At 43.2% G+C, this 24989-nt stretch overlaps 3 protein-coding genes across 4 annotated transcripts in view; 2 read left to right on the forward strand and 1 right to left on the reverse strand.

Annotated features, from left to right (window-relative positions):
• LOC121613899 (serine/threonine-protein kinase 32C-like) overlaps nucleotides 1-4036 on the reverse strand; it is a 75200-nt gene extending 71164 nt beyond the window's left edge. The window contains exon 1 of the mRNA XM_041947599.1: nucleotides 3650-4036. Within this exon, the coding sequence (XP_041803533.1) occupies nucleotides 3650-3731 (82 nt within the window). The 5' untranslated portion in view covers nucleotides 3732-4036. The remainder of the gene's footprint in view (nucleotides 1-3649) is intronic.
• A 1382-nt stretch (nucleotides 4037-5418) lies between these two features.
• On the forward strand, nucleotides 5419-11627 carry LOC121614360 (leucine-rich repeat-containing protein 27-like). Its single transcript, XM_041948189.1, has 10 exons — nucleotides 5419-5631; nucleotides 5817-5947; nucleotides 6232-6290; nucleotides 6658-6810; nucleotides 7613-7814; nucleotides 9231-9371; nucleotides 9716-9821; nucleotides 10387-10484; nucleotides 11316-11388; nucleotides 11494-11627. Exons 1-10 carry the CDS (start codon nucleotides 5419-5421, stop codon nucleotides 11617-11619), a joined length of 1302 nt encoding a protein of 433 aa, XP_041804123.1. The 3' UTR covers nucleotides 11620-11627.
• Nucleotides 11628-12476: 849 nt separating this feature from the next.
• Nucleotides 12477-19528, forward strand: pwwp2b (PWWP domain containing 2B). Of its 2 annotated transcripts, none has more exons than XM_041947727.1 (3): nucleotides 12477-12854; nucleotides 15083-16807; nucleotides 19422-19528. In XM_041947727.1, exons 1-3 carry the CDS (start codon nucleotides 12715-12717, stop codon nucleotides 19426-19428), a joined length of 1872 nt encoding a protein of 623 aa, XP_041803661.1. In that variant the 5' UTR covers nucleotides 12477-12714; the 3' UTR covers nucleotides 19429-19528. The 2 variants fall into 2 exon arrangements, with proteins under 2 accessions (XP_041803661.1, XP_041803662.1); XM_041947728.1 differs by having other exon boundaries at nucleotides 12478-12854; nucleotides 15083-16811.
• Nucleotides 19529-24989: the final 5461 nt, after the last annotated feature.

The raw sequence follows: 24989 nt of genomic DNA on the forward strand, positions 1-24989 counted from the left end.
GCAAGTAATCAACCATCTCTCTCTGCATCTATCTTTATCCCCAACCAAATCTGCTTTCATTGCCTCATACACTTATCCTTGACGGGAAGAGCAGTCACGCACACACTCAGACATTCAGGCACAAACACGCACGCTGACAGAAAGAATAGAAGTTTATCGTCCACAGAAGTGGAAATTTGCCTTTGGCTTCACAGGGTTGATCACATGCACACAATAATGTAACAACACAATAAACAGACAACACAATTAAGAGCATGTTCTGCATGCACAATCACGTACACATTTGGAATACTTTGTAAATCCTCTGGAGCAAAAATAACAAGCACACCAAGGCTGTGCCCATGCTCAATTAAAGCAGGCATTTGTCAATTGTGCACTCTCTCCTGAACACAGTAGCACGTTCACAACAAGTGCCCCATTTCAGAGAGCGACAAGCTAGTGCTGTTCCAAGTTCAGATGAGGACTTAGAGAGAATGAACTGCTCCTTTGTCTAGAGCCTGGCTAATGGTTAAACTAAACACTCAGTCAGTCAGCTCCTACTGTGGTAACAACTCATTTACATTAGGGCTGCAATGAATGATTGTTTTCTTTATTGATCATTCTACCAACTGATTGATGAATCATTAATTTCTATAAAATTTAAAAATATTGACAATATCCACCAGAATTTACCAAAGTCCAAAGTGATATATTGTGCTCAGTTGTGCTTCTACCCTGCCCAGAAGAAAAGCCAGCAAATTTTCTATTTAATAGGCTGGAGCAACTGCTTGATATTTCTGCTTGGAAAATGTTCTAAACAATTAATCAACTAATTTTAAATGCCCCAGCTTGACAGAGCTGCTCACAATTAATCATTATTCACATAGGACATGGTGTAGGACCGGTTTCAAACATGGGGATCAAAATCCCCCTAAGGGATCACAAGATCAACCTGAGGGGTCGTGTGATGACTGACAAGAAAGGAAGAAAAAGCGTAACTTACATAATTTTAAATTACATTTTTAAAACTAATTAATTAATTAATTAATTAATTTTTGCTTTCTTGTGAAATACTGGATGGTAGCACTCTTCGGGCTTCTAAAAAATCATTCAAATCTGAGAGGGGAGAATCATCATTTTTAAGACTTATTATATAACCGGTGACGAAGAGTCCCAACTAGCCATTGCTTAATTTTAAAGGTATAATTCAACATTTCTCACTATCATTCTCATGTCTGTGTGGAAATATAAAGCTACCACCAGCAGCAGGTTAGTTTAGAACAAACACTGTCATTTTTACACAAGTATAAAAATGACACTGTGGTTTTATGGGTGGTTGTGTGCTGGACTATCTCTTGACCGAGTGCAGTGATTTTGTACACTCTCTGCTGGTTGCATCGTAACCTTACAGTGATGACGAGACTGCAGGCAGTTACTCTACCAGGCCTAGAAATCTGAAATTTAACAAGCTATGTTCATTGATTTAGCAGTCAAATAGGAAAAGAAGAGAGTTCTCTGATGAAGGATGATACAAGGCATGCTTAGGTGTCTAATAGTCCACACCTGCCTAGCCACCATCTATCTAGCACTGATTTATTAATTTCTCCCCCTCGATGCTGTTGTCAGAGTGAGAAAAGCAGTGCAGAAACATGCAGGATGTGCACCTCAATCAATTCCACAGCCTTCCTTTGCTAATCAAACTATCTGCCAAAAAAGCCCTTTTGGCAGCTACGCTTGGACATCAACCTGACCGCTTGATTATGTTTGCAGCCTTTTCAGCCAAATGCTGCTCTAATATTACTGCCTAATGTAGGCCATATGCTGTTTTCCAAGAAGCCAAGAGATACTGTTTCTAAGAGACCTGACAGGCAGCAAGAGACATCTAGAGTCTAAGTCAGCATCCACAATGCAGTGCACCACTGTTTGCTCAGGCAGTTATCAGTGCTACGCAGCTCTTTGAAAGATGAACAGAGTAAAAGAGAAGCAGCTGCTTTACAAAGACCGAAAGCTGTGCAGAATCAGCGATTCACAGGTGTTCAAGGTGATCAGGCTGATGTGAACAGTTGTCTCTTTTTCATGCATATGTGCCCTCAACCCACTTTACTCCATACCTACTGTTCACTATGTGTGCAGCAGAGGAGTGTTTCATTGCTGCATAAAAGGACACACTCTACAGTACAGCTTTGTAATAGCAACGCTGTATAATCACATCAAACACATCTTTGCACCAAAGAACAGAATGGACCTCAATCTATACATCATGGCGGTTATGAGAAAGGCGGGAATGACGACCATGATGATGCTGATGATGCAGCTGCACTGACTCTTGACACAGCAGACAGTTATTACTGTTTCCTAATTCATACGCAAATGGCACCTGCCTCATATTGATGACAGGGGGGTATGGAAACTGGCTTCTGGTGATAAAGATGGTAAAAGCTCTCTCTCTCTCTTTCTCCCTCTCTCTCTCTATCCTAACACCTCAGCCTTGTGATGTTCAGCCCTGAGCCTCAAGGTTCCTCCTTTAATCGCACTATATAACAGCTATAGAAACACAGCCCGGCCAAGAACTCTCTAAATCTCTCTAGACCTTAACGTATACTAACCAATGTGGGCTTTGATCAACTGCATGAAGGGCCAGAAAATACCACTTCAGGTGGTCAGGCCACTCCCAGAGATTGTCATCTGACTTACAGCTGCACGCTGTTCTTAAAGGCTATTGACAAAATGCTGTAAGCTTAATTGGGTTATCCTTTTATGTAGGAACGTGTGCTAGGCACACACAAACACACGCAGGCCATATGACCACATCCCTGCAGTGAACTGACCTCATTTGCTCAAGTTTTGCCTGTAACTTGGCCAGCACATTCATGGTAGCTCTGTAGCAACACTGGATTTCTGCAGCCTATCAGACAGATCCAGTGATTCAGCGCACAGCTTACTGGGTGCTCTTCCAAGAGGCTTATTCCCCATACAGTGACAAGAGATCATGAATTAACATTACTTCCATGCATGACACTAATCTTGCCTTAATTATGCAATTAAGTCTGTGTCTTGGAATAGTCCATACTTCAAAGAGTTCATTCAGGCATCGACGCGTTTTCTCACACTGTGAGCGGATATTTCACAGTGACTGAGGGGTATTGCCGCACTTCGCCTTGTGAGAAACGCTCACTTCGTCTGGACACAGGCTAACATGAAGTGGGAAAGTACAATGCTGTCAGTGTGCGTGTGATGAAAATACAGATTTAAGGTGGCTTTGCTAGCTTCATTAGCGCCCCTGGATAATACACCGGACAGACAGATGAGCTGTCTGCTAAGAGAAAGTTGGATTTGACGTCTTTAATATTTCAGAAACACAAAAACAGCCTTTGTTAAATGTAAGAAACGCTTGTCGTCTTTAAGGAAACCTCGGATACACAACAACTGTTTTCTTCTGCCAACGTTTAAATTCCTTTCAGAAACTTTGGCAACTTCGGCACCACAGCACAACTCTACGTCGATATTACAGGCTAGCGCTAGCTTAAAAGCCTACTACACCGTGAAATAAAGAAGATATGACTTAAATACTGGCAAACACAACTACAACTCTTAGCTACAACTTCTAAACTTTGCGCTATTTTTTGCGAGGGCTTTTGAGGAACCCGCGTTTTACTTTTCAATCACTTACCATCTTCCTTTTCGTCGAAAACGGGTCTCTTTGAAGAACTGTTGGCTCCCATCCTCTTCTTCCACTTGCCCCAGTGAAACATTGATGCTCAGATTGCATTCCTCGCCTCTTCAGGAGAAACTACAGCTCTGCGTTGGACTCCCTCCTCAATAGACAGCAGTCAGAACCAGACATGTCACCCAAACCGTGGCCGTTATTTCGCTTTATTTGTCCGTTGTTTTATTCTGCCGACAATTTCAGCACCGCGACTTAAAGTCTGTCTAAAACCCGAGGGGAACACATGTAGCGGCAGCGACGAGCTGCAAAATATTTCATGCGAAAGCCTGTTCGGTTTTTCTAACAGTTGGAGGAAAATACAGTCAGTCGGTTCTGGTGGTGTTCAGTTGTCTTCCGTAGCCTGCCAGCAGAACCGACAGACTTGTTTGTCGGGGCTTAGAGTAAGACCTGCGTCGAGTTAAACACAGTTAGCGGAAAGAAAACAGGAAGTCGTGCAATTTGGCCTTAAAAATAAAAGCTTAAAATTTTGCGGAAGCGCTGTGGTCGCCTCAATTTGGCAGCGACTGGTGATGGCATCATACTGACAAATTGGAGAACTTAAACTGCATTCAGTACATGAACTCACCGGTGAAATGTGGCTATATATTGGGTATGTTAATTAACTTATTTTAACAATTGACATTGTAGCAGTATAAAGTGAAAACAAATCAGAGAATAGACATGCAAGAGAATGAGTATGTCTATGAAAAACAAATATCTGTTAGTCCAGGAACAGAAAATAAAGAAAGAAATTGATTTCTAACATTCAAAAATCTTTCGGGTGTAGTTTTATCTTTGTTCTTGTACTTTTATTGTACACGTTTGCCGAGGGTACTTTTAGGTTGAAAGTAATAGCCGGAAGCTACCCCTTGGAACTCCGACTAACTTGATACTTATGCGAGTGTGTGACAGTTTTTGGCCAGTGACTGTAGTCGACGTAGCTCTGTATCACAGACTGTCATGCATATCAACACATAAGGACCATCCTCTTTAGGTGAAGCCAGGATAGCTCAGTACAAACTGGAGGGCTTCCATCCCTTGTTACAAGCAGAAAACTGGTACTAGCACTTATCCTTCAGCCCAAACGAACCTCAGTGAATTTTTCCACAATCTCATTAGAGGATGGATGGGTGGTGCCCGATCACCGAGGGGCAAAGGGATTTAACGCTTCGGTTTATTTGCTCATGTTGCTGCTCTGTTACAGTAGCTCACATTATAAAACATGACACGCACATTCATCTCTTATAAAGCATGTGACATTTGCATTGTATTAATCCGTTTTATATGTTTTTAAAAAAAATGACAGGATGATACATTATGGATGCAGTTCGCCTTGTTTGCACGTGGCCAGTTGCCGTAGTTTGTGTTGACCCCGTCGCCATGGTTACAACGTCAAACTCGAGAGTTAGCCGCAGTGGTGAAAGGTAGCATTTTTCGTACTTCGTGTTTTCGTTTTACCAACCGCTTATTTTAGGAAGATATCGTCTCCCTGACCGGCAACGAGTATGTTTAATGAATTTCCAGGTAAGATAAAAACCTGTGCTAAACTATTTGCTAACGTTAACTAGCTAATGTTAGGGAGCAGCAGTGGGTGAGTAGCTAACTGCTTTTAGTTATTAGCCGTTCATTGAATGTGAAACCTTCTCAGTTTCAGACACAGGGAGACAACTGGCAGTGCAAAAAGACACTTGGATCTGTGTACAGCACATGTCTCAGCATCACTTCTAACGACAATGTGTTCCCCGGAGAAGGGGGAGGGGGTCTCCGACCTGCAGATGAGCTTTGTCTTCGGGAACAGTTTTGTCACACCGCAGCCCCCCCACATTCCGCCTGAGGATGCTGAGCCACAGGAGCCCCATGAACATTATTCAACAGAGACATTGTGTCTGAGCAGAACTGAGTTGACACATGTTGCAGAAAGTGTTTTGAAAAATGTCGCTATAAAGGTTAGTTTGGCCTTCACTGTGCATTTGTCAACCTCTGCCCACCTCGTGACATCTGCTGCAGTGGTTTTCTGCCAAGAAGTCAGTAATGCATCCAGTAGAACATGAGGCCAACAGTTTTATATCTCTGTGTTATTTGCTCTTCTGCATTGTCTGTTAATTCTAACCGTTTATTGTGTCATATTCAGTATTTATATCTTGAAGGCAACCAGATATCCTGTGTCCCAGATTCATTGTTCTTCAGCTTACCCAACCTGCTGTGGCTAGACCTCAGAAATAACCAAATTACATCACTCCCTGCCGCAATTGGCTCGCACAGGTAGGTTACTTATGCAACTGTTCTTTGAAATATATGCTGATTGATTACAAACCCCTTGGCGATGGCAGTACAGTATGTCTCTTTGTCACATTTCTGAGCATTTATAGGTAAGAGTTTGTCTATTTTAGAGTTCTGTTTAGTAGCATTTGCTCTGAAAACCAAGTTCATGTTTCCAAAGTGAGGCAAATGACTATACAATTTCCTCATGTTCAGTTTAAAACCAAACATGTGTCTTGGTCAGTGAACAGCGCTTCATCTAGTAATCTGTGATTTCATTTATGCAGGTCTTTGAAAACATTACTTTTGGAAGGAAATCCCATCTCAGAACTTCCAGCAGAGTTGGGTGAGCTGAGTCCACTCACCTTTGTCAGCAAGCAATGTCCCTGTCTTTTTAAATACCAAGTTGTCTTTCTGTTTCATCAGTTGCAGTAAGTCTCACATGCAGCAAATCTAGATCTAGATTACATGCGATGAAAAACTAGTAATATGGTTCCACGTGTTTTGCTTTCCTCTCAGCTGTTGTCACTAAAGCTGTTACTGATACATTGCATGTACAATACATTAATGATTGTAATCAAGGAAGACATAGTATGTAAGATCCTTCTACTGATGCACTCAGTGAATGCATCTATTGAAGAGTGTCACTTAAATGCAAAAAGTGTAGCCTGTAAACAAGTTTTAAAAGATTCTTTATTTTCTATTTTTTCCAGGAAATGTGATTACCCTCAAAGGCCTGAACCTGAGGAACTGCCCCATCAGTTTCCCTCCACAAGACATTGTGAACCAGGGGCTCCAGAGCATCCTCCAGTACCTCAGGAGTGCTATGGCTAATCGGCCAGTTAGCACAAGGAAGTCCTCCCCAGGTGAATCAAACACCTTAACTTTGTACAGTGCAGCAGCACGTTGTTCAGTAGGCACGTGCATTCTAGCCATCTGCTCTTTTTGTCAAAGATAGGACGGCTGGCCACAAAAATAGCTCCTTGCCCTGGTACCACTTCACTGGTGTGACTTCTGTTGCCTTGGAGACGGCGCATGCCACTCGGCTGACTCTTTTTCCCCCGTTCTAGCTCTGTAATATTTTTAGCCAGATGAAAATGATCGATAACCTGTGGGCTCTGAACGGGAGCTCTCTGTCACTAAGCACTGTCTGGAGGTAATCACTGTGAGAAGCCCAAGACAGCCCTCCACAGGAGAGGATGCTGCTTCACAATGAGCAGAGCCAAACCCCTCAATCAAACGATTTATCTCCCTGCCTACAAGGTTATTAACAAAGGCAGGGCTCCCGTCTCCTGGGGGAAATCTCCCTTCATTTAATTGGCTCAGAGTTTGGATATATACCTTTCATTTACATACTGCTTTGTCATCAAGCTTTTTAAGCTGTGATAATATGGAGTATTTAGCCTGTTTGGGTTTAATTACCCTAAATGTGGGTAAAAGTTACATTTAGCCCCTTGTTTTCTTAATTCAGTTAAAACTTGCCACTTATCCCACTCTGCAATAAGAAGGGATTGTTTTATTTGCTATTATTGGTTATGTAATTTTGTTGCAGTTGGAAAAGAACTGTAGTCTATCAGTCGTTCTTCATAATCAACCAGTTATCATCGTCTGCCAGTATTGGCTGCCCCCACATTTTAATTGTAACTGCCATGCTTGTTTCATTAGTAGAGTTGCCAGAAGTGGAGAAGCTCCAGCTGTCAGAGCTGATGGGGTCCAGTATGGAGGAGCACGATGAGTCGGTGGATGAGGACGAGCTGCAGAGATTCAGGGAACTCAAAGACAAGATGATCCTGCTGGACGAAGCTGAGCTGGGCTCAGTAGCACAGTGCAATAGAAACATGAAGTCACGTCTTCTTCCTATTTCCACAAGGTAAGCAGTGAGAGAAAGGGCTTTTGTCATGTTAGGAAATATGCTTATTTCTTTGAGAAGACTGATACCACTTAATATCTGTGCACTGAATATGAAGTGACAACCAGAGGATGGTTACCCTAGCTTAGCATAAAGACTGAAAACGAGGGGAAGCAGCTAGCCTGGCTCTGTCCAAAGGTTACAAAATCTTCTTACCAGCATCTCTAAAGCTGACAAATTATTTTAGAGGGTTATGTGCTGAACCAGTCTCTTTGCTTTGACCAGTAACTTCATGGTCACTCGTAACTAGGGCTTTAACTAACAAATACCATCATTGTTGATTATTTTCTCAATTAATCGATTAGTTGTTTGGTCTATAAAATGTTAGAAAATGTGTGTTTTCAGTGTTTTCCAAACACCAAGATCCTCAGATGTGTTGTTTTATCCACAATCCAAAGATATTCAGTTTACTGTCATAGAAGCTGGAATCAGAGAATTTTTACTTTCTTTTCTTAAAAAAAAAACCACTCAAATCAATAAATTGATTGTCAAAATAGTTGTAGTATGTGATTAATCTAATCGATTAATCGTTGCAGCTGGACTGTAACCACCTGTAAATTGTCGTTTTTACACTTCAGTTTTTAAATCGGTATGTGTGCACATACAAGGAATTTGACTCTGGTTTAAACACTACACTGTACTTGCATCGAAAAAAAAGACATACAGCTCAACGAGGACAAAAAAGACCAGAAAACAAAAAAGTGCCAAAAAATTGATTGAACAAGCGAGATACAACATGTTATTTGTGACAGTGCCAGCAGGTAGGTTCTGTAACCATTGGACATTGCAAGGCTAGCTGTCTCCAGTCATTACACTAAGCTAAGCAAACCAGCTGCTGGCTTTATGTTTCTCACATCATGTTGATCTTCTCATCTTTCTGCCAGCAAGTGAATAAGTGCATTTGCCAAAATGTCTAACTATTCCTTTTTTTTAAAAAAGTCCTTGGGCAGGTACAACTGTGACTTGCACAAAATATTTATTTGGGGTTCAGAGAGATCAAAATGACTAGTTTAATGGCTGCTGCCATTGTTTTTGTACAGTGTATCCAGGCAGCAAATACGGGCTGGACATAAATCATTTTTCACCTGTTCAGATATACTCTGCAATGAAGATTGAAAGTGTTATTGGCTACCTAATAGTAGGACAGAGGGGATGAATTAGTTTTGTTTCAGTAGATAACTTTTGTGCTGAGGTTTGGAGTTGTGGTGGAGGGCCAAGTGTATGGCACAGTGCCTTGGAAAAGGACAGCAAAACACTTTTTAATGACATTCTCTGCAGAGGAGACCAAGTGATAAAAATCTCTCAGGCTGTTCCACTGGGACTCACAGCTCAGGAGAGCAATAAAAATAAAGCATTTTGTTTCAATTTATTTGTCAGAAAAAAGGCAACTACCAAGGGTGGCATAATTCCCGAGCCCTCCCCGTTTGACACGCAGCATTGGAAGAGGCCAGAAGAAAGGAGAAAGCCTGCAATGAAAGAACTGAAAGAGAAACAAGCTCTTGTTGAGCAGAGAAGAAAGTAAGTTGAATTCTGGTGTAGGGGCTTGAGTTTAGTATAACAAACACCCTGATGACTATATCATTGTGCTCCATTTTGACCATTAAATTACATTTACTGAATTGTACAGAATATTCAGGCCAGGTAATACCAAAGATAAGACAGCATGCTAGCTGATAAAGCAGGGCTATACTGTATTTAACTGCCATTTACCCAAGTGATCGTCAGTAAGAAATCCATCTTATATCCACTATGTAAAGAATAATCAGTGTTTACAGACCCTTTTGCAAACATTTAGGCACAGTAGCCCAAGTTTTCCTTGACATACATCTATTAGAGTGCATTATTACCTTGCTCTCCCATAGAAGCCAAAAGGCTCCTCAGAAGTGGCGTACACAAGCCAAGATCACACAGGGGAAGAAAATCTCTGAGCACAAGCACAAGGAGCATGAAATACAAAGAAAAGGAGAGGTACGTGTGAAATAAATCACTTAGATTTCCACCTGTCAACCTGCCAACCACAAGGGGGCAGTAGAGCACCACCTCGTTCTCATTGGGGAGAGGGTTATAACAAAAAATGGGAAATCACAAGATAAAACATTTTTATGCTAATTAAGGACGTTTCAGGTAGTAGCTGCTGAAGGCAGCAACAGATGCCAGTGATCACACAGCTGCAACATACTGCTATCAAAGCTAATGTGTGCATGCAGGCATGCACAAACTGGAGACAATGCAGATGGATGGTTTTGAGTAATTTGACTGTCAATCGCATTTGCCTGCATACAGCTGGGGGGAGCAACTCATAATGTTTGCACTGAACCAGCAACATCATAGTAAATATCCATTGAAAAATCTAATAAAAACCAACAACATTTGGGTAATATGACACAATGAGGCTGTTACATTACAGCAACTGCACCTATAGACTATGTTTGTAGGACGTGTTGCAACAGCTGTATCATCCTATATGTAAACAAGCGCTGCACTCCACAACAAAATATTGTTGTACCTGATAGTAAACATTTCTCTGGTACAGGAAGCAGAAACAGACTCCAAACCTAGCATGCAGGACAGCAGTGGTAGCCCTCGGAGTCAGATGCCCAGCATGTCCGTCACAGAGTGTGAGGAGGCCAGGTAAATAGGAGCTCTGGGTGGATGCAGACCAGAAAAAAGTAGTGCATCACAACCTGAAACCTGAGCCAGTATAAGAATTTTAATCTGACATGCCGCATTGTTTTGTTGTGTCAGTATGACTGATAGCTTTAACACTTAATGTACAGTATAAAGTACTGGGGGTAATCTCCTGATATTCAGATGCAGCCTTGTTTGCACAATCAACATCGACTAAAAAATCCCTAAAACTTGATAGCTTCTGTTTGTCTCCATTCCCTGTTTTGTGATGGGTACAGTTTTGATTTGGGAAATCAATAAGTCATAATGTCCATCTCATCAGTGTAGCTGAAGCAAAGACTGCTGTACATACTGTGCCTGTAGTATTTTGGACATTTGGTTTATACAACAGTGATACAAAACAATCTGATCCATAGGGGTACAGACACAACAGGTCTTTGTCTCTAGACCTTAAGGCATGAACATATCCTCCAAATGGCAATTTGCATGGTCCAGATTATAACTACTGTGCAGATGCAGGTGGAAAGCTAGAGACACCTAGTGGACAAAGAGAGTATGTGCACCCACCACAGAACAGCAGCAATTTCTTTTGTTCTTGTTGGCCAACATTATGCCTAAAAACAGACAAACCAGACCAGATAGTACACCTTAATCTTTTCTGTTTTCATTGATGGAATAAATTGTACGTAAGGAAAAAACAGCTGGACACATGCTTACATGTACATACAGTCATCTACCAGACATAAAGGCTCTGATGCCACTGGCTACACTTAAGCATCTAAAATTCAGTCTTTTGGAATAAAATTTTAACCTTTGACCTGCGTGGCCCTCCAGATCAGCCCGTGCGCTGGAGCAACAGGGCACGACCACTGAACAGATGGCAGCGGCAGAGCGAGATGTGGAAGAGGTCAGACCTTCATTATTCACACAACCCATCTAGGTGGAGCTCATAGGTTATTGATCTGAATTTGTTTTTTTGTTTTGTTCTGTTTCTTCCCACTTTGAATGGAAGATGAGGAAGTTACAGGCTCGGCTTCCGGAGAGGAAGAGAAATTTGGGAAGAAATCCTGAAAATTGTTTTACTGTCTTCACAGGAGACACCTTTCAGAGTTTTTTGACATCTGACAAGACAGTATAATGCATGCCATTCCTGCTGTTTGAGTTTTGCAGTATTGAATTCATACCCAAAATGAATTGTAAAGACTAATCCTTTTACCATTGTAATGCTCATTAATCAAAAATAAAGATCACAAGGCTGTAACTGGGAATGTGAATGTGTTGAAATTTTCCATTGTGTGGTTACTTCTTTCTTTCTCTTGGACTTCTGAAAGAGGCACACTCCTTTATGCAAACTAGTCATGTTTCACATTTACTTTACACTGTACCTCAAATATGTACAAGTAAATATGGTGCTGCTACTTTATTTGCAGTGTGAAATGAGATCACCAGACAGTAGCATTATTTTCCCTGTGTTCTTTATAAAAAGTGAAATTCCATCACCCAATGAAAATTAAAACAAGGCTTAACATAATGGAATCATAAGGGGAAAAAATAAAAATGATAGAGAAACAATACACCTGATCTTGACACACCCATCATTTCAGATGAGCTTTTTATTCTGATGTAAAACAACACAATTTAAATTACAACTGGGTATTTGCAGCAGGGTGTTGTGTCAAAATGAAGAATTTTAAGGCCATTTTAGCAAATAGTGCACTTAAAGCTCTTGTTAAAGTGTAACTAATCTTAGATGAGACTGGTGTCTGATTATCTCTTCTGAACATTTAAACTCAGATCATAATTATCTCACATTTGACAATTTTTACGACCATATCGCTTACAACATATTAGAGCATGCATCCATATTTCATCCGTGTTCCAGTGTAACGGTACTATAAGTTTAGAGCAGAATGTAAATAGTCGTCGCTGTGAAAAACGGAGGCATTCCGGAGGTGAAAATCCGCACTAATGACTGGCATCAAACAAGTCAAAGTGAGACAGAGAAAGGGTAGGCCTTGTCTTGAGAGATTTTTGCTCCTCTAGCACAGAGAGCGTGATGTCAGCGGTGGCAGTACTGTTGTAATTGACTTGGTGGGGGTGATGGCGTCATTTTATGCCCTGGTGTAGCCTCCTGCTCCAATAGCGAAGGGGAGACGGATCTTTGGCCGACGCGACCGTGGCTCCCTTGGCCGGGATCGAGCACCGCCGAGCCGGACACTTCACGCCGGGAAACATGGAGGCTGTGGCCGAGGAGCTGCGGGCCGGCTCTCGGGTACCTGTCACTATCGATCAAATAGTTAACGATACACTGGTGGTGACGCTGACCTACCGAGAAAGGAACTACACGGGGATATTACTTGATTGCAACAAAAAGTGAGTGTTATTTCGCTTATTCTCCTCATACATTTATCTCTGAAATCAATTTGCTAAAACTCAGCTAACGGCTAATCTACCTTTGATGCTAACAAGTCAAAGTTAGCTGTTAGCTAACAGGGCCTCCATACAAAAGACTCGTAGGTTATTGTAGCTGACAGGGTAGCTATCTGCTAGCTCGTCGGCTAATAGCAAACTGATTTTATTACAGCCCATAATGACATGGTCTAATACGTTATTTTACGATGGTGTTTATACTGTATGTGAAGATAGTGGCCCTGTCTACAAAGATTGTTAATGACTTGTCTTGAACAATAAATAATGTCAATGAGTTCATCTATAGCTTATTGTTAGCCTAATCAAATACAGAGCAGCTAAAACGTATTCAGCAAAATGTAGGCCTTGGCTGAGCACTATTCTGTATATTACTTATGTTTGGATATATTTACACATACAGATGGTATTGCTTTGTGTCCTAGTTTTGTGGAGTGATGTTTCAATTCAAATAAGAATGAAATGCAGCTGCTGTTGTTTTGAGAAATTACTCTTCAGAACCAGTCACTTTTGATCTGTACACAATGGAAAATGGTAATAAAGATACATGTGGGCTTTGATGATTCACAACTGTAATGCTCTGTCTTAAAACCTGGTTTGATGAGACACAGTGACCATCTGAAGCTCTGTGTTTGACAAGAAAAGACCCTCTGTTGCCAGTTAACTATCCACAAACCTGTTCAAATGAAAGGTACAAATGTAGAATTTGGCATGAATCTCATGTCTTGTCTGCCCCTCTTGGTGTGTGTGTCACATGTAAAAGCCTTGTGTTGCTCTTGGTGCTATGCACCTTAAAAGCCACTGGCTTTAGACTATTTATAGACTACCAGAATCAGAATCTGACCAGCTTTGCTCCTTAGTATGCTTAGATAGTTTTTCATGTGAGAGCTCAAGCTGCCCTGAAAATAACCCACCCAGATGGGAAAAGGCAGGCCTTGGAATAACTTAAAATAGGCCTATGTTTCAGGCCTTGTCACTGACAAAATTTGACTGCTTCTTCCTTTTCAGCTCATGGAAACATATTTCCTGTCATTGTCTCCCACAGGGTTTTTTTTGTGTGTCATCATCTAGGCCTATCATTCAGGCTGATCTCCGCATCTAGTTACACTGTACACAACATGAAACAGCAACAGTGCGGGGAATCATGGCTGGTCATATGCTGCGGCCTTGTACTGTGCTTAACTAGCACTGCCTGTTCCCTGTCACAGACAGCCCTGTTTGTGCCGTGTCAGTCATTATGAAGGCTAATGTGTGGCTGCTTTAGGGGTGCACTGAAAAAGGTGAGAGGAACAAGCCGCGTCAAGAGACTATTATTTGGAGGTGCCTGCCAGTTACCTCTCCTGGGGTGGAAAATGGGCTCCCCAAATGTGCACTAATTAATAATCTCACCACACATAAGCCCCGGGTAGACACAGATGCAAAAACAAACTGAAATCTCCTGGCTCCTTCCCTACATCTCTGAATCCCGAGTGATTCATGGGATTGTTTTTGTTCAGTCAGATGTTGGGGAGGGGGGAGTTCTTGGGCATCCTGTAGTCTCTTTGTCTGCTGTCTCCTGACTAAAGCAACACAGCCATGTTACTGTTGCCTGCCAGCCACCTCTCAAAGACTCCTTGGCAGTTGGGCCTTCTTTGGACATGTTTGCTGGTCCCAGAGTACGAAAAAGAACACATAAAATCACACAAAGCGAGCCAGTGATACTATAGCTCCATTTTTTGTGGCCTAAGGCAACAGAACAGATACTTCTCTGGGTGATACCAGACTCCAGCCCCCACACGTAAAGAATTTTCAGCATACAGGTGGCAGGGAGCGTGTCAGTGGATTCAGTCAAACTGCAACAAAATGGTAAAATAGGTTTTCCCACTTAAAGCCTATGGGAGGCCACTTAGAGGGATAGCCTTGAACAGTTTTGGGTCCTCTTGTCTCTCTTGGCTTAATTGAGACTGCGAGGTATTTGATTTGTGTTATCTGACATGGTGAAATGCAAACACGGCATTACAGTATCGCTCTTGTGAAGGAAATTGCTTAACTGAAAAATTCAAGAAATGCTTGTCATGTGTAACAAGAATGTTTGTGCTGGCTTGCATGAACTTCAGTGTAGCACTCGAATGAAACTCAGTGACACACAGTTATTCATTTGTTGTTGCTTTTTTGTTTTCTCTTGTTCATCACAGGACCGGGCTATTCTGTCTCCCAGAATTCACGGCAAAACCCGGGGCCTGCCCAATATCTAAACCAGCTTGTGAAATCCCAGAAGTTCTGAGTGAGGAACCGGTTTCCAAATCTCCCAGCCAGGCTTCACACAGACCAAAGGATGAAAACACTCTCCCTGAAAGCAGCATACCTGCTGCAGCTCTTCCCTGTCCTGTACCCACACCAGTGCCAGCTGGACAGACTCCTTACCCTCCTTATTTTGAAGGAGCCCCCTTCCCTCAGCCCTTATGGGTGCGCCACAGCTACAGCCAATGGGTGCCTCAGCCCCCTCCACGACCAATCAAGAGAAAGAAGAGGCGAACGCGAGAGCCTGGTCGCATGACTATGAGTACTATCCGTCTGCGGCCTCGGCAGGTACTCTGTGAAAAGTGCAAGAACACACTGAATAGTGATGAGGACAGCAAAGATGGCATGAGCAACACTAAGACTTCTAGAAAAGAGAATGCACTACAGAGCGATGATGACGGCGACGACAAGGATAGCCCCTCTAAGCTGTCGAGAAAAGAGGACGTAATTGCAACCAAGGACACTAAGAGACGTGAAAATGGCACCAGCCTCGACAGCAAACGCCTCAGGAAGGACAAAAGGGGGGAAGCTGAAGGGGAGAAGTTCCCCGGAGGAGATGTTATCCCCCACAGTCCTGTCATAAAGATCTCCTACAGTACTCCACAGGGCAAGGGGGAGGTCATGAAGATCCCTTCGAGAGTCCACGGTTCAGTCAAGCCATTCTGCCCCAAACAGCTGGTGCAGAATGGTGTGGGAGAGAATGGCAAGACGCCTTCTGATCCTACCAAGGAGCAACGGCACATTCTAGATGCTACCAGGTCTGGCCTCACCGTGTCCATTCCCAAACTCAAACTAACCAGGCCCTTTACAACCGTGGGTCAGGACTTGCCTTCTCCAAAGATCCGCTTGAGACCCCCTCAGAGGGATGGTGAGGAGAGTGTGGTTGAGTATGAGGCAGAACTTGTAGGAGGCACCCGGAGACGAAGCCCCAGGGTGCCCGGTCCCTGCCTGCCCCATTCTGAAGACTCGGGGGAAGGCAAAAACTCTCTGGAGTTGTGGTCGGGCAGTTCAGGAGAGGAGGCAGAGCGCGGCCACAGCGACCTCACCCTTCTCATCAATTTCCGTAAGCGTAAAGCGGATTCTTCTAGCCTGTCAGTCTGCAGCAGCGACAGTCTAGATGAGTCCAAGTCTTTCAGCTCTGATGGTACCTCACCAGAACTGTGTGATCTGGCCCCAGGTGAAGACCTGTCCGTAACCTCATCTTCTGTACCCTCACGGGAAGACTGCAAGACAGTGCCGCCGCTTACGGTGCGGCTTCACACCCGCAGCATGACAAAGTGTGTAACAGAAGAGGGTCACGCCGTGGCGGTGGGCGACATTGTGTGGGGGAAGATTCACGGCTTCCCCTGGTGGCCAGCACGCGTCCTCAGCATCAGCGGCACCCGCAAGCAGGAGACGGCCAGTTGCGAGGCCCAGTGGCCCCAGGCAAAGGTGGCGTGGTTTGGTTCACCCACCACCTCCCAGCTCTCTGTTGCCAAACTGTCGCCCTTCAGAGAGCTCTTCAGGTCCCGCTTCAACCGCAAGAAGAAAGGCATGTACCGGAGAGCCATCTTAGAGGCAGCCAAGGCCGTGGGCCACATGGGCCCAGAGATTACATCGCTGCTTTCCCACTGCGACACGTAGGTTAGTTCACAACAGTCAGACGCTAAATGTGATTGTATTGCATCTCCTGTTTTAGATAAATGTGTCCCTATTGTTTCTAAACAACCGCTATTGATCTCTCTCCTGCCTTTTTTTTGTTACGCGCGTATGTTCGCTTCATTAACTCTTTCTGACAGCATGTAGCCGGCCCCCTTCACTGCACCTGACAGTACATCAAACCCCATTACCCTACATACAAGCAACTACTGTCAGTCAGCATGTGCTTGTGTCCTTTGATTGGGCTCCTTCAAACAGAGGAAGTCCAACTCGTAGTGTTTTGTAATGCGATTAAGAGAAAATAACTCAAATGTTGGAGAAAAATGCAACAGGCACTGGTGCATGTAAATCAGAAGAGCTGGCACAGAAAGTCGGTGCACCGTCGTTGGTTTGGGCACACTTTGCTAACAAAACTAAATGTTATATATTGTTGGAAAATAGCTGTGGCTACAAATAGGAAGCAGTAGCAGTTTATCACAACAGCTGACAGACAATGTGAAGAATGTATGGCCATGAAAAAAAAGACAGGTATTTGCAGCGATCTATACTTGCATTTATTTTAAGGGGACTTTTACGGTAGGAAGTTAAAAAAATATGGGCACTTTTTTTTTAAGTTCTTTAATATTGCTTTTTTTTATAGTTGATCATACAGTGTGTATGAGATGCCATTGCAAAATGACCTAAGATTTGCCTGAAGACTTATGAAACATAGGATCCACATGGATCCTAATAAAGGACACAGGTTTCTTCTGAGGCTGAGTATCAGCTCTGCTTTTTGAATCAGAATCTTTTCAAATACCTTACTGAAACTTTTTTTAGGTTTAGAGTTCAAAAGTCTAAACACTAGAGATTCAGTTGAGATATCAAGGCGGAAAAGTTTTGAGTCGCAGTCTAACTGATCACAATCTGCGCTACAACCCGAAAATACTATAAAATGAATTTATTCCCGAATTCATTTCAGATATGCTCAGTCTACATAATAAACAAATAATTATATAGCAGGAGAGGATATAAAATGCTGGTTAAATTTATCTGGAAAAAACAGCTCAAGCCTCCGCATTTTTCATGAGCTACTTGATCCAAATATGAAGGCGCTAGTTCAAAGCTATGAAGCTGATGAGATCCAGTTGTTGATATGACATGAATGAAAGTTTAACTGTGAGGTTCTGACTCCTGAAGCTGATTGGACGCCGTTAGCCAGATCGTTTCTGCAGGAGAAGATGTGTCAGGGTTGTCGGAGCGACGGAAACACTCGGAGTGGAGTGATCTTTGGCTCAGTACAGATGCGGGCTTGCAGAGAGTATGTTAATCAGGCGACAGACCAGTTTCATTTTGGCCTGTTATCACGTTACTCACAGAATTAACATTAATTAGCGACAGCTGATATGCCCTGCTGCCGGCGACGTTTGTCATTTTAACCTGAGAACACAACTGTGAGCGCTGGCTGCAAACGAAGCTGCTGCCTGAATGTTTCGTACACTGCTACCTTTTGGTAGGTGTCGGAAGACAGAGTTACAAATGCTGATTTGCTAATGGAATTCAACACCCTAAACTCCTCTTAGATTGAGTGAGACACCATAAAGGTGTTCAAATCTATGTAAAATATGTCACTTTGATAGTTTTATCAGTACTTAGAATTTAGTAACACGTTTACAGCAAGAACAGACGATCTTATGCACACGTGTTTTTCTAAAGGTGTTATCATAACTGAATAAATGTGGCTGTTGTGAAATACATTCAGGTCATGTTGCCCAGCCTTAACCTTAGGCGTCTTTAAGATCTCTCATTTGATGATGTCAAACTTTCAGGGAATGTGAGGGAAAATGAGTCTGCACCTACCTGCTTTTTTTTTTTTTTTTTTTTTAAACACAAATACTTATAATGCTGCCACGCCGGCCATGCATGACCCCAGCTATGTTTACGTCATCAGGGAGTCGCTGAGTTCAAAGTAGCAAAACAACCATTAATAGCAGCTTTAATACAGCACAGGCTGTACGGCAGACTGTCAACAGGAATGGCTTGTTAAATCAGCTGATGTCAGTCCAGATAAATGGACGTACTGCTTTAGCACGTTGTAAACAAAGGTCTCAGTCCACTGCAAGTGCATGAAATAGGTTTTCCTCTGTGTCTTAAATAAGCTTGTTCCCCTGGTTTCCTTGTGCATTTTCCCTGTGTAGCCAAGCAGCAGGTCCTCAACACACACTCAAAGGTTAAATATTGTCTTTGAGTGATACTGGAGACAGACAAGCAGCTCCCAGCCCCTCTGTTGACTCTGTTATGGGCTCAGTAGCCAAGAGGAGGTTGGCTGTAGTTGAGAATACACACAGTAAGGAGTTAAGGCGAGCCTATATTTGGTACTTTTCCAGAGCTCAAGCATTTTTCTTGCTCTGTCAGCTACACAGAGGTTTCAGCAGGCTGGAAAGTAGCTGACGTTCACTTCACAGTGCTCCGTAATCTTCAGATGAATAACGTGACATGTTGAGAGCCACATGTGTCCCAGTGCTGAGGCTTGTACGCAGCATCTCTGACCTGCCATGTTTGCTCATTGTCTGTGCTTTGTGCTCTTTCTTCTCCCCTTCTTTTTCTCTTGTGTAGAGGCTGAGGGCTCACTAGAGGACTGGTTTTTCTGAATTCTGAGACTCTGTCATCAAGACCCAGGAGGGGAGTACGTGAGGTTGCCACGGCTACTATTTATATGCCGTTTTTTGTTTTTTTTTTCTTCTTTTTTTTCACATGGCTGGTTGAAAAATGGCCGCCAAGGTGAAGTGTTGTTGAGACTGGATAAGGGAGCAAAAAAAAGGCCGGGCATCTCACGGTCTACTATGAACAAAACTATTCCTCCTTTTTTTTTTTTTTTTATTTTCTAGATTTAATCATATTTCAATAGAACTGAATAACGACACTACGAGGACCCAAATATTTATTATCTGTAATGGTTTATTATGATCCACCATCTACTACAATCTTGACCTCCCAGTCTGCTGCTGTCATTATCACGGTCCTCGCCGCTGATGTCTTCACTGCGAGGTCCAACTCATCTGGCCGGAGGAAGCCGGTGGCATCTTCAAAGGAAATACCCCCCACCCCCCACCATCGGTTCAAAAAGTCTTACCCTGAATCCTCTTACTTCTGAAAATGTGAACGGCTCCATCCAGAGACAGTAGTGACTGTTCCGGCTCTTCTAGCGATCAGTGTTCCATCCTCGTAGCCTTCTGCGACATTAGTTGGATTTGTGGATGTATTTATACTGAACTCTGTTCCTCTCCAGAATCATGTTGTGTCTGTCTTCCATTTCATTTTTTTCACTTTAGGAGTGTCACATCACCGAACTTCCCCTCTCCAACTCCTATTTTTCCTGAGAACCATTTTTACATCACTTTATTTAAAGCGTCACGTTTAAGAAGAAAAGCACTTTATCTGTACCTTGGTGGCCTGCTGTAAGCTCACTGTCTGAAACACTAATGCGAGATGCAGCCCTGATAGGCAGCGGGGGAGTTCAGAAGTCTTTGTGGTTGACTATCCATGGCCTTGGAGACACAAAAAAATCCTTTTTTTTTAAATTTTATGTTATTGTACGACTTTGGGGACACCGGACACGGATGGTTGTGTACACTGTATTCTCGCATTTGACTCGTTTCTCTCTCAGCTTATCTGCCACACACACTACAAAAATCCACGTTTAACATTTCCACTGGAGAAACATGGGTGAACAAATGTGTCAAAGCCCCTATGCATTATCAGTTAAAGCTTTATGAGTGACTTTGGGAGAAAGGAAAAAAAAAAAAAAAACGTAACAACATGCTGTAAGAATACTGTGAATTCAACTGCTGAGTGTGCTGAAGAAAAGCTCGCTACTAGTCGGAGCCTGCAGTTATTGAGTCATCCGGCAAAAGCGGACTGCAAGGCTGACCTTTAGTGACCTTTGTGTTGAAAGCGGCACTGTTGGAATCGGCGGAGGGGGGGGGGGGGTGAAGGCAGGAGACCAGGGCTGTCAAGCGCAGCCCGGTCTGTATTAAAAACTTACCGAAGATTGCACACAGTCACGCCCAGCCAACCAGCCTGTCTCCTCTCTGCCTCTCTGGGAACACTTTGTTCAGCTCGAGGCTGAAAAACTAGCTCAGTGATTGTCAGTGAGAGAAGTGCGTTTATTAGGGGAGCAGGTAATGCACTCCTCCCATTTTGATAATCTGCGGGCTGACTGTTTGCTGTCAAGCCCGGCTAGTTTCCAGGCAGCCTTGCACAACGAGGAGTGGGAGAGTCTAAATGTATGTATGCCTGAGAGGGGAAACGGTCGTCAGGATTTTCCCGTGTATGAGCAACATGGCTATCTACTGTTGCGCACGTTTGGTCAATGTTATTGGCTACTTTTTTTTTTTGTTTTCTTTTTTACATGTACTGTGCATAAAATAAAATATAAAGCAATACTCGTGCTGTTGTGGGTGGATCACTTTGCCACTGATGATCAGAATGATGGTGTTACTGTGGTAGCTCAGGTTATTTGTGTCATATTTGGAGTGTTTGATTCCTGGGTGGGGGGGGGCATGGCCTTTCATATTAGGATTTTTAAGTCCACCACCAGTTTTACACATGGATGAAATTCCCCTTTTACTCATACCTACCCCAGTTTATTCATCAGAGCAGTACTCTTCATCCTGTTAAAACTCTCATCTTTGACTCTGGTGGGAGTCACAGACGTCATCAGAGTTATTGAGATTGAGATTTGAGCTTGTGACTTCAAATGTTTAACTGGAAACTGTTGGCGTAGACTTAAAAAAAAATAAAAAAATAAAAAGCTTTTACCGGGTGAGGGGGTCTAATGAAGGATGCTATCAACTTGCATCATGGGAAATGTAGCATCCAGTGTTTTCGGGCCATGCCCCTTCTTAGGCATGAAAAGTCAGTATACCTCAGAATCTCAGTATATCTTATCTCTGCCGCTGCAGCTTCAGGGATGACCGTTAAATCTAAGTCTCAAAGCTTTCTGGAAGTGCAGCACTAAATTGCTTCAGTGGTCCTATAGTACAGTAAAACAGATTTTTCATACGTGTTTGAAAGGGATATTATGAATTTATTCAAGCCTCATTAGCAACATCCTGTTGATTGCTACTTTGCTTATTAGCTCTGATTATTTATTAGTAATAGACAAGCGCATTACTCTATTCACCATTCTCCTGTCCTCTTCCAGTGTTGGACCTTGAAAAAGCATCACTTTCACTGAGGTTTGCATGTTTAAAGGACTAGCTGGACATTTTGGGAAATGCGTTTCTTCGCCGTCTCGCTGCGTGTTAGATGAAAAGATCAGCACCAGCTTCCTGGCTTGCTGTCGAGCTATCGCTTCTTTCCGAACCTTTGACTCTGCTTCAGGCTGTGACTAAACCACTGGTCCTCTGACTTCTCTGTGGTCACATGTTTGCCGACATCCTCTTGAATCTGCTCAGCGTGGGAAACAACTTGAGATCTGGGATTTCCGTACTGCTAAAATGCTGCTGCTGCTGCTGCTTTTTGGTCCTGTCTGTTCTTATTTGATGTAAGAACCGTTTCAAAGCATTTAAATCCTAAAAGATCACAGAGGCTTGTGTCAGACACGTCTAACAGTCCCATCACTGCACTTTTGAGTGGAGGCACAATAACCTAATAAATGAGTGTGCCGGTCACTGTCCAATAGGCTGTGCCTCCATCTCTCCTTGCATCTTCCTCTCTGCCCTCCTCACCCGCCTCCCAGGCTCTCCCTCAGCTGTGGCCATGCCATGCGTGATGATCTGTGGCCTCCATGTCATAAATAGGAGCGGTATGTCTGTTGCATAACTAGTATGTGCTGCTCAGTGGATAGGCTAGTCAAGGTGAGGTGACCCTCTGGCTATCTCCTGATCAGATCATTTTACTATAGAGGCTCAGCTGCACATCTCCCTTCCCCCCACACCTCCTCTTATTTCATAACTCTCCACCCTGCTTCCCTTGGACCAAAGCTGCCCCAAAGCACATTGATTGACACAGCAGGACGGACCAAAAAAGTAGCCGTGGCATTAGGCAGAAATAGACCAGTTTGGGAGTTAAAGGCAAGTTCTAGCTTCTGCTATGAAGAGTTCAACACGAGTGCAACTTTCCCAATAGATACAGTTCTTGGGTAATTTAGCATTCTGCTGCAGTATTTCACTACAAATGCAGTCCAGAGGGGCAGTCGTTCAGTCTGAAAAGTGGGTAAATCTCCTTTTATGCAATGAAAACTCACAATTGCTAGACGTGTCTCATGCCTCGACTCTGATAGATGTGGTGTCACAATGACTGGAAGCAGAAAAGAAGCAGCTAGCCTGGCTCTGTCAGGTAAAAATGTCCACCAGCTGAAGAAGCTACATCTTCAGTGATACACTACACAGACGAAACAAATTAGATATAATGTGTTAATCAGTGAGCTTTAAAGATGCTGGCAGGAGGACTTGGTCATGTTTTTGTTACGTTACCACTTAGCAAAGTTAAGTAATGTGAGAATGGCACAAGTCTTCTCATTGCACTCTCTAAAATGTCAAACTGTTCCTTCAAAAGTCTGATAGAAAATGTGTTTTCTGAGCCTTTTCCCTCAGAATGTAAAAGAAGTCTGACTACACTATGAGCTAAATGAGTGCTGCATTGGACGGTGTTTTAGCCCAATGAGAAGCTCAGACTACAAAGATTCTCATCAGTGAGGCTGGACTATGGACAGATATGAAGAATGTTAGAAAGCAACATTTTATGATTAAATGTTGCTCCTTTGGGAAACTGCACCTACTGTATATCTGCAGGGAGCTGATAGGATTGTATATTAAGAATCCTGCAGTGAGTATTTCCCAGTTTTCAGGTTGAAAGTCGGCGACGTTGCCCCTCAGAGGATCACAGTTCTATTGTCTCCTTCATTGCCCATTCAATGTCTGATGCCACAGCTGGAAGCGGTTGCGCTGCTCGTCTGCGTTGCTTCCTGGATGTCAAAAGCTTCCATTGTCTTAGAAAAATTGATTAAAAACTGCTCATTTCTGCATTTAGCTACACGAGGGAAAGGGAGGGCTTCAAGCAAGTCTGATACTGTACTACAAAAGGCCGGAAGGCGGGTTGAGTCCCAGCTTGTGTGTGGCTTTAGAAACTATTTCGACTATCATATGAAAGAGCCTCGTTCATATCCAAGCCGATTTACACGTTCACATATTAAAGGTCAGGGTCAGCCCAGTGGACGTAGAGGCCAGATTTACAGTTTAGATAAACCCATCTGGTTCTGCCTCCGTGTTTATTACAGCTGCAGCATCTGTGTTGGTTTTTCTAGTTTGTGTTAAGTCTGCTCATCCCGCAGGCAAGTCCTCGCCATCTGAGGCTGTGTGTGGCTCAGTGGCTGTCGCTTAGTGTCGATCCTCCACACTGTGCAGGTGAGGCCGGGGAGAGAAATGCGTGCAGGCGGGCACGCCGCATTTTCTGAACCTAGCTGGGAGCCACACGCAAATAAACCCATGCACTTATGCACAAGATGCCTGAAACAAAGAAACTGTGTGTGCTGGGGGACCTGCAGGCAGCGCAGCGGCGACCGCTGTGGAGAGATATGACATGCTGGGGGCAGTTTTTATTGAAGTGGAGCCCTTGACTATGAAGGGGGGAAATGTCTGCTCCAGTTTCTTCACTACGGGCATTTTGGCATGCATATTCCAGCATCATCTGCGATTCTGAGATTAGGTTCTTTTTTTATTCATTAATATTTAGATATTCATGAGTGTGCTTACATTCAAGCACTTCGCCCAATGCGTGATCCAGCCGGAATGTGAGCTGTAGCTGTGGCGGCCCTGAGAGGAGACACACACACAAACAGACGTAGCGCAATCAGATGAGGAAAACATACAGCACATATGCAGCACAGCAAAACATGATGCAAACACATGCAACACAAACCAAATACAGAAACGCTGCAACTTGCACAGAAAAAAATTACTGCAAGTTTCCTGGGTACACTGAAAACTCCTGAACATGCCCGAGCATGCAAACTGTTGCCATGCATGTGACCTGAAAAATGACTCTGCACGACACAGACTGTCTGCATGTCATTCTGTCTGGGCAGATATTGGCGCACTTTCCGTGCTGAATTTGCTAAATTTGTTGATCATGTTTTGTGGCTTTGCATGGTATTTTATAGCAGACATTTTCATTGCTTGC

This window comes from Chelmon rostratus, chromosome 11 (assembly GCF_017976325.1).
Source record: "Chelmon rostratus isolate fCheRos1 chromosome 11, fCheRos1.pri, whole genome shotgun sequence".
In the NCBI taxonomy this organism is placed as follows: Eukaryota; Metazoa; Chordata; class Actinopteri; order Chaetodontiformes; family Chaetodontidae; genus Chelmon; species Chelmon rostratus.

What these genes read in the sequence shown, in the direction of transcription:
- LOC121614360 (XM_041948189.1), top strand. Translation starts at nt 5,419, where the DNA reads ATGTGTTCCCCGGAGAAGGGGGAGGGGGTCTCCGACCTGCAGATGAGC. An exon ending in GCCGCAATTGGCTCGCACAG is followed by an intron (nt 5,948 to 6,231) that starts GTAGGTTACTTA and finishes TCATTTATGCAG; the next exon opens with GTCTTTGAAAACATTACTTT. An exon ending in CACAAGGAAGTCCTCCCCAG is followed by an intron (nt 6,811 to 7,612) that starts GTGAATCAAACA and finishes TTTCATTAGTAG; the next exon opens with AGTTGCCAGAAGTGGAGAAG.
- pwwp2b (XM_041947727.1), top strand. Translation starts at nt 12,715, where the DNA reads ATGGAGGCTGTGGCCGAGGAGCTGCGGGCCGGCTCTCGGGTACCTGTC. An exon ending in TTACTTGATTGCAACAAAAA is followed by an intron (nt 12,855 to 15,082) that starts GTGAGTGTTATT and finishes TGTTCATCACAG; the next exon opens with GACCGGGCTATTCTGTCTCC.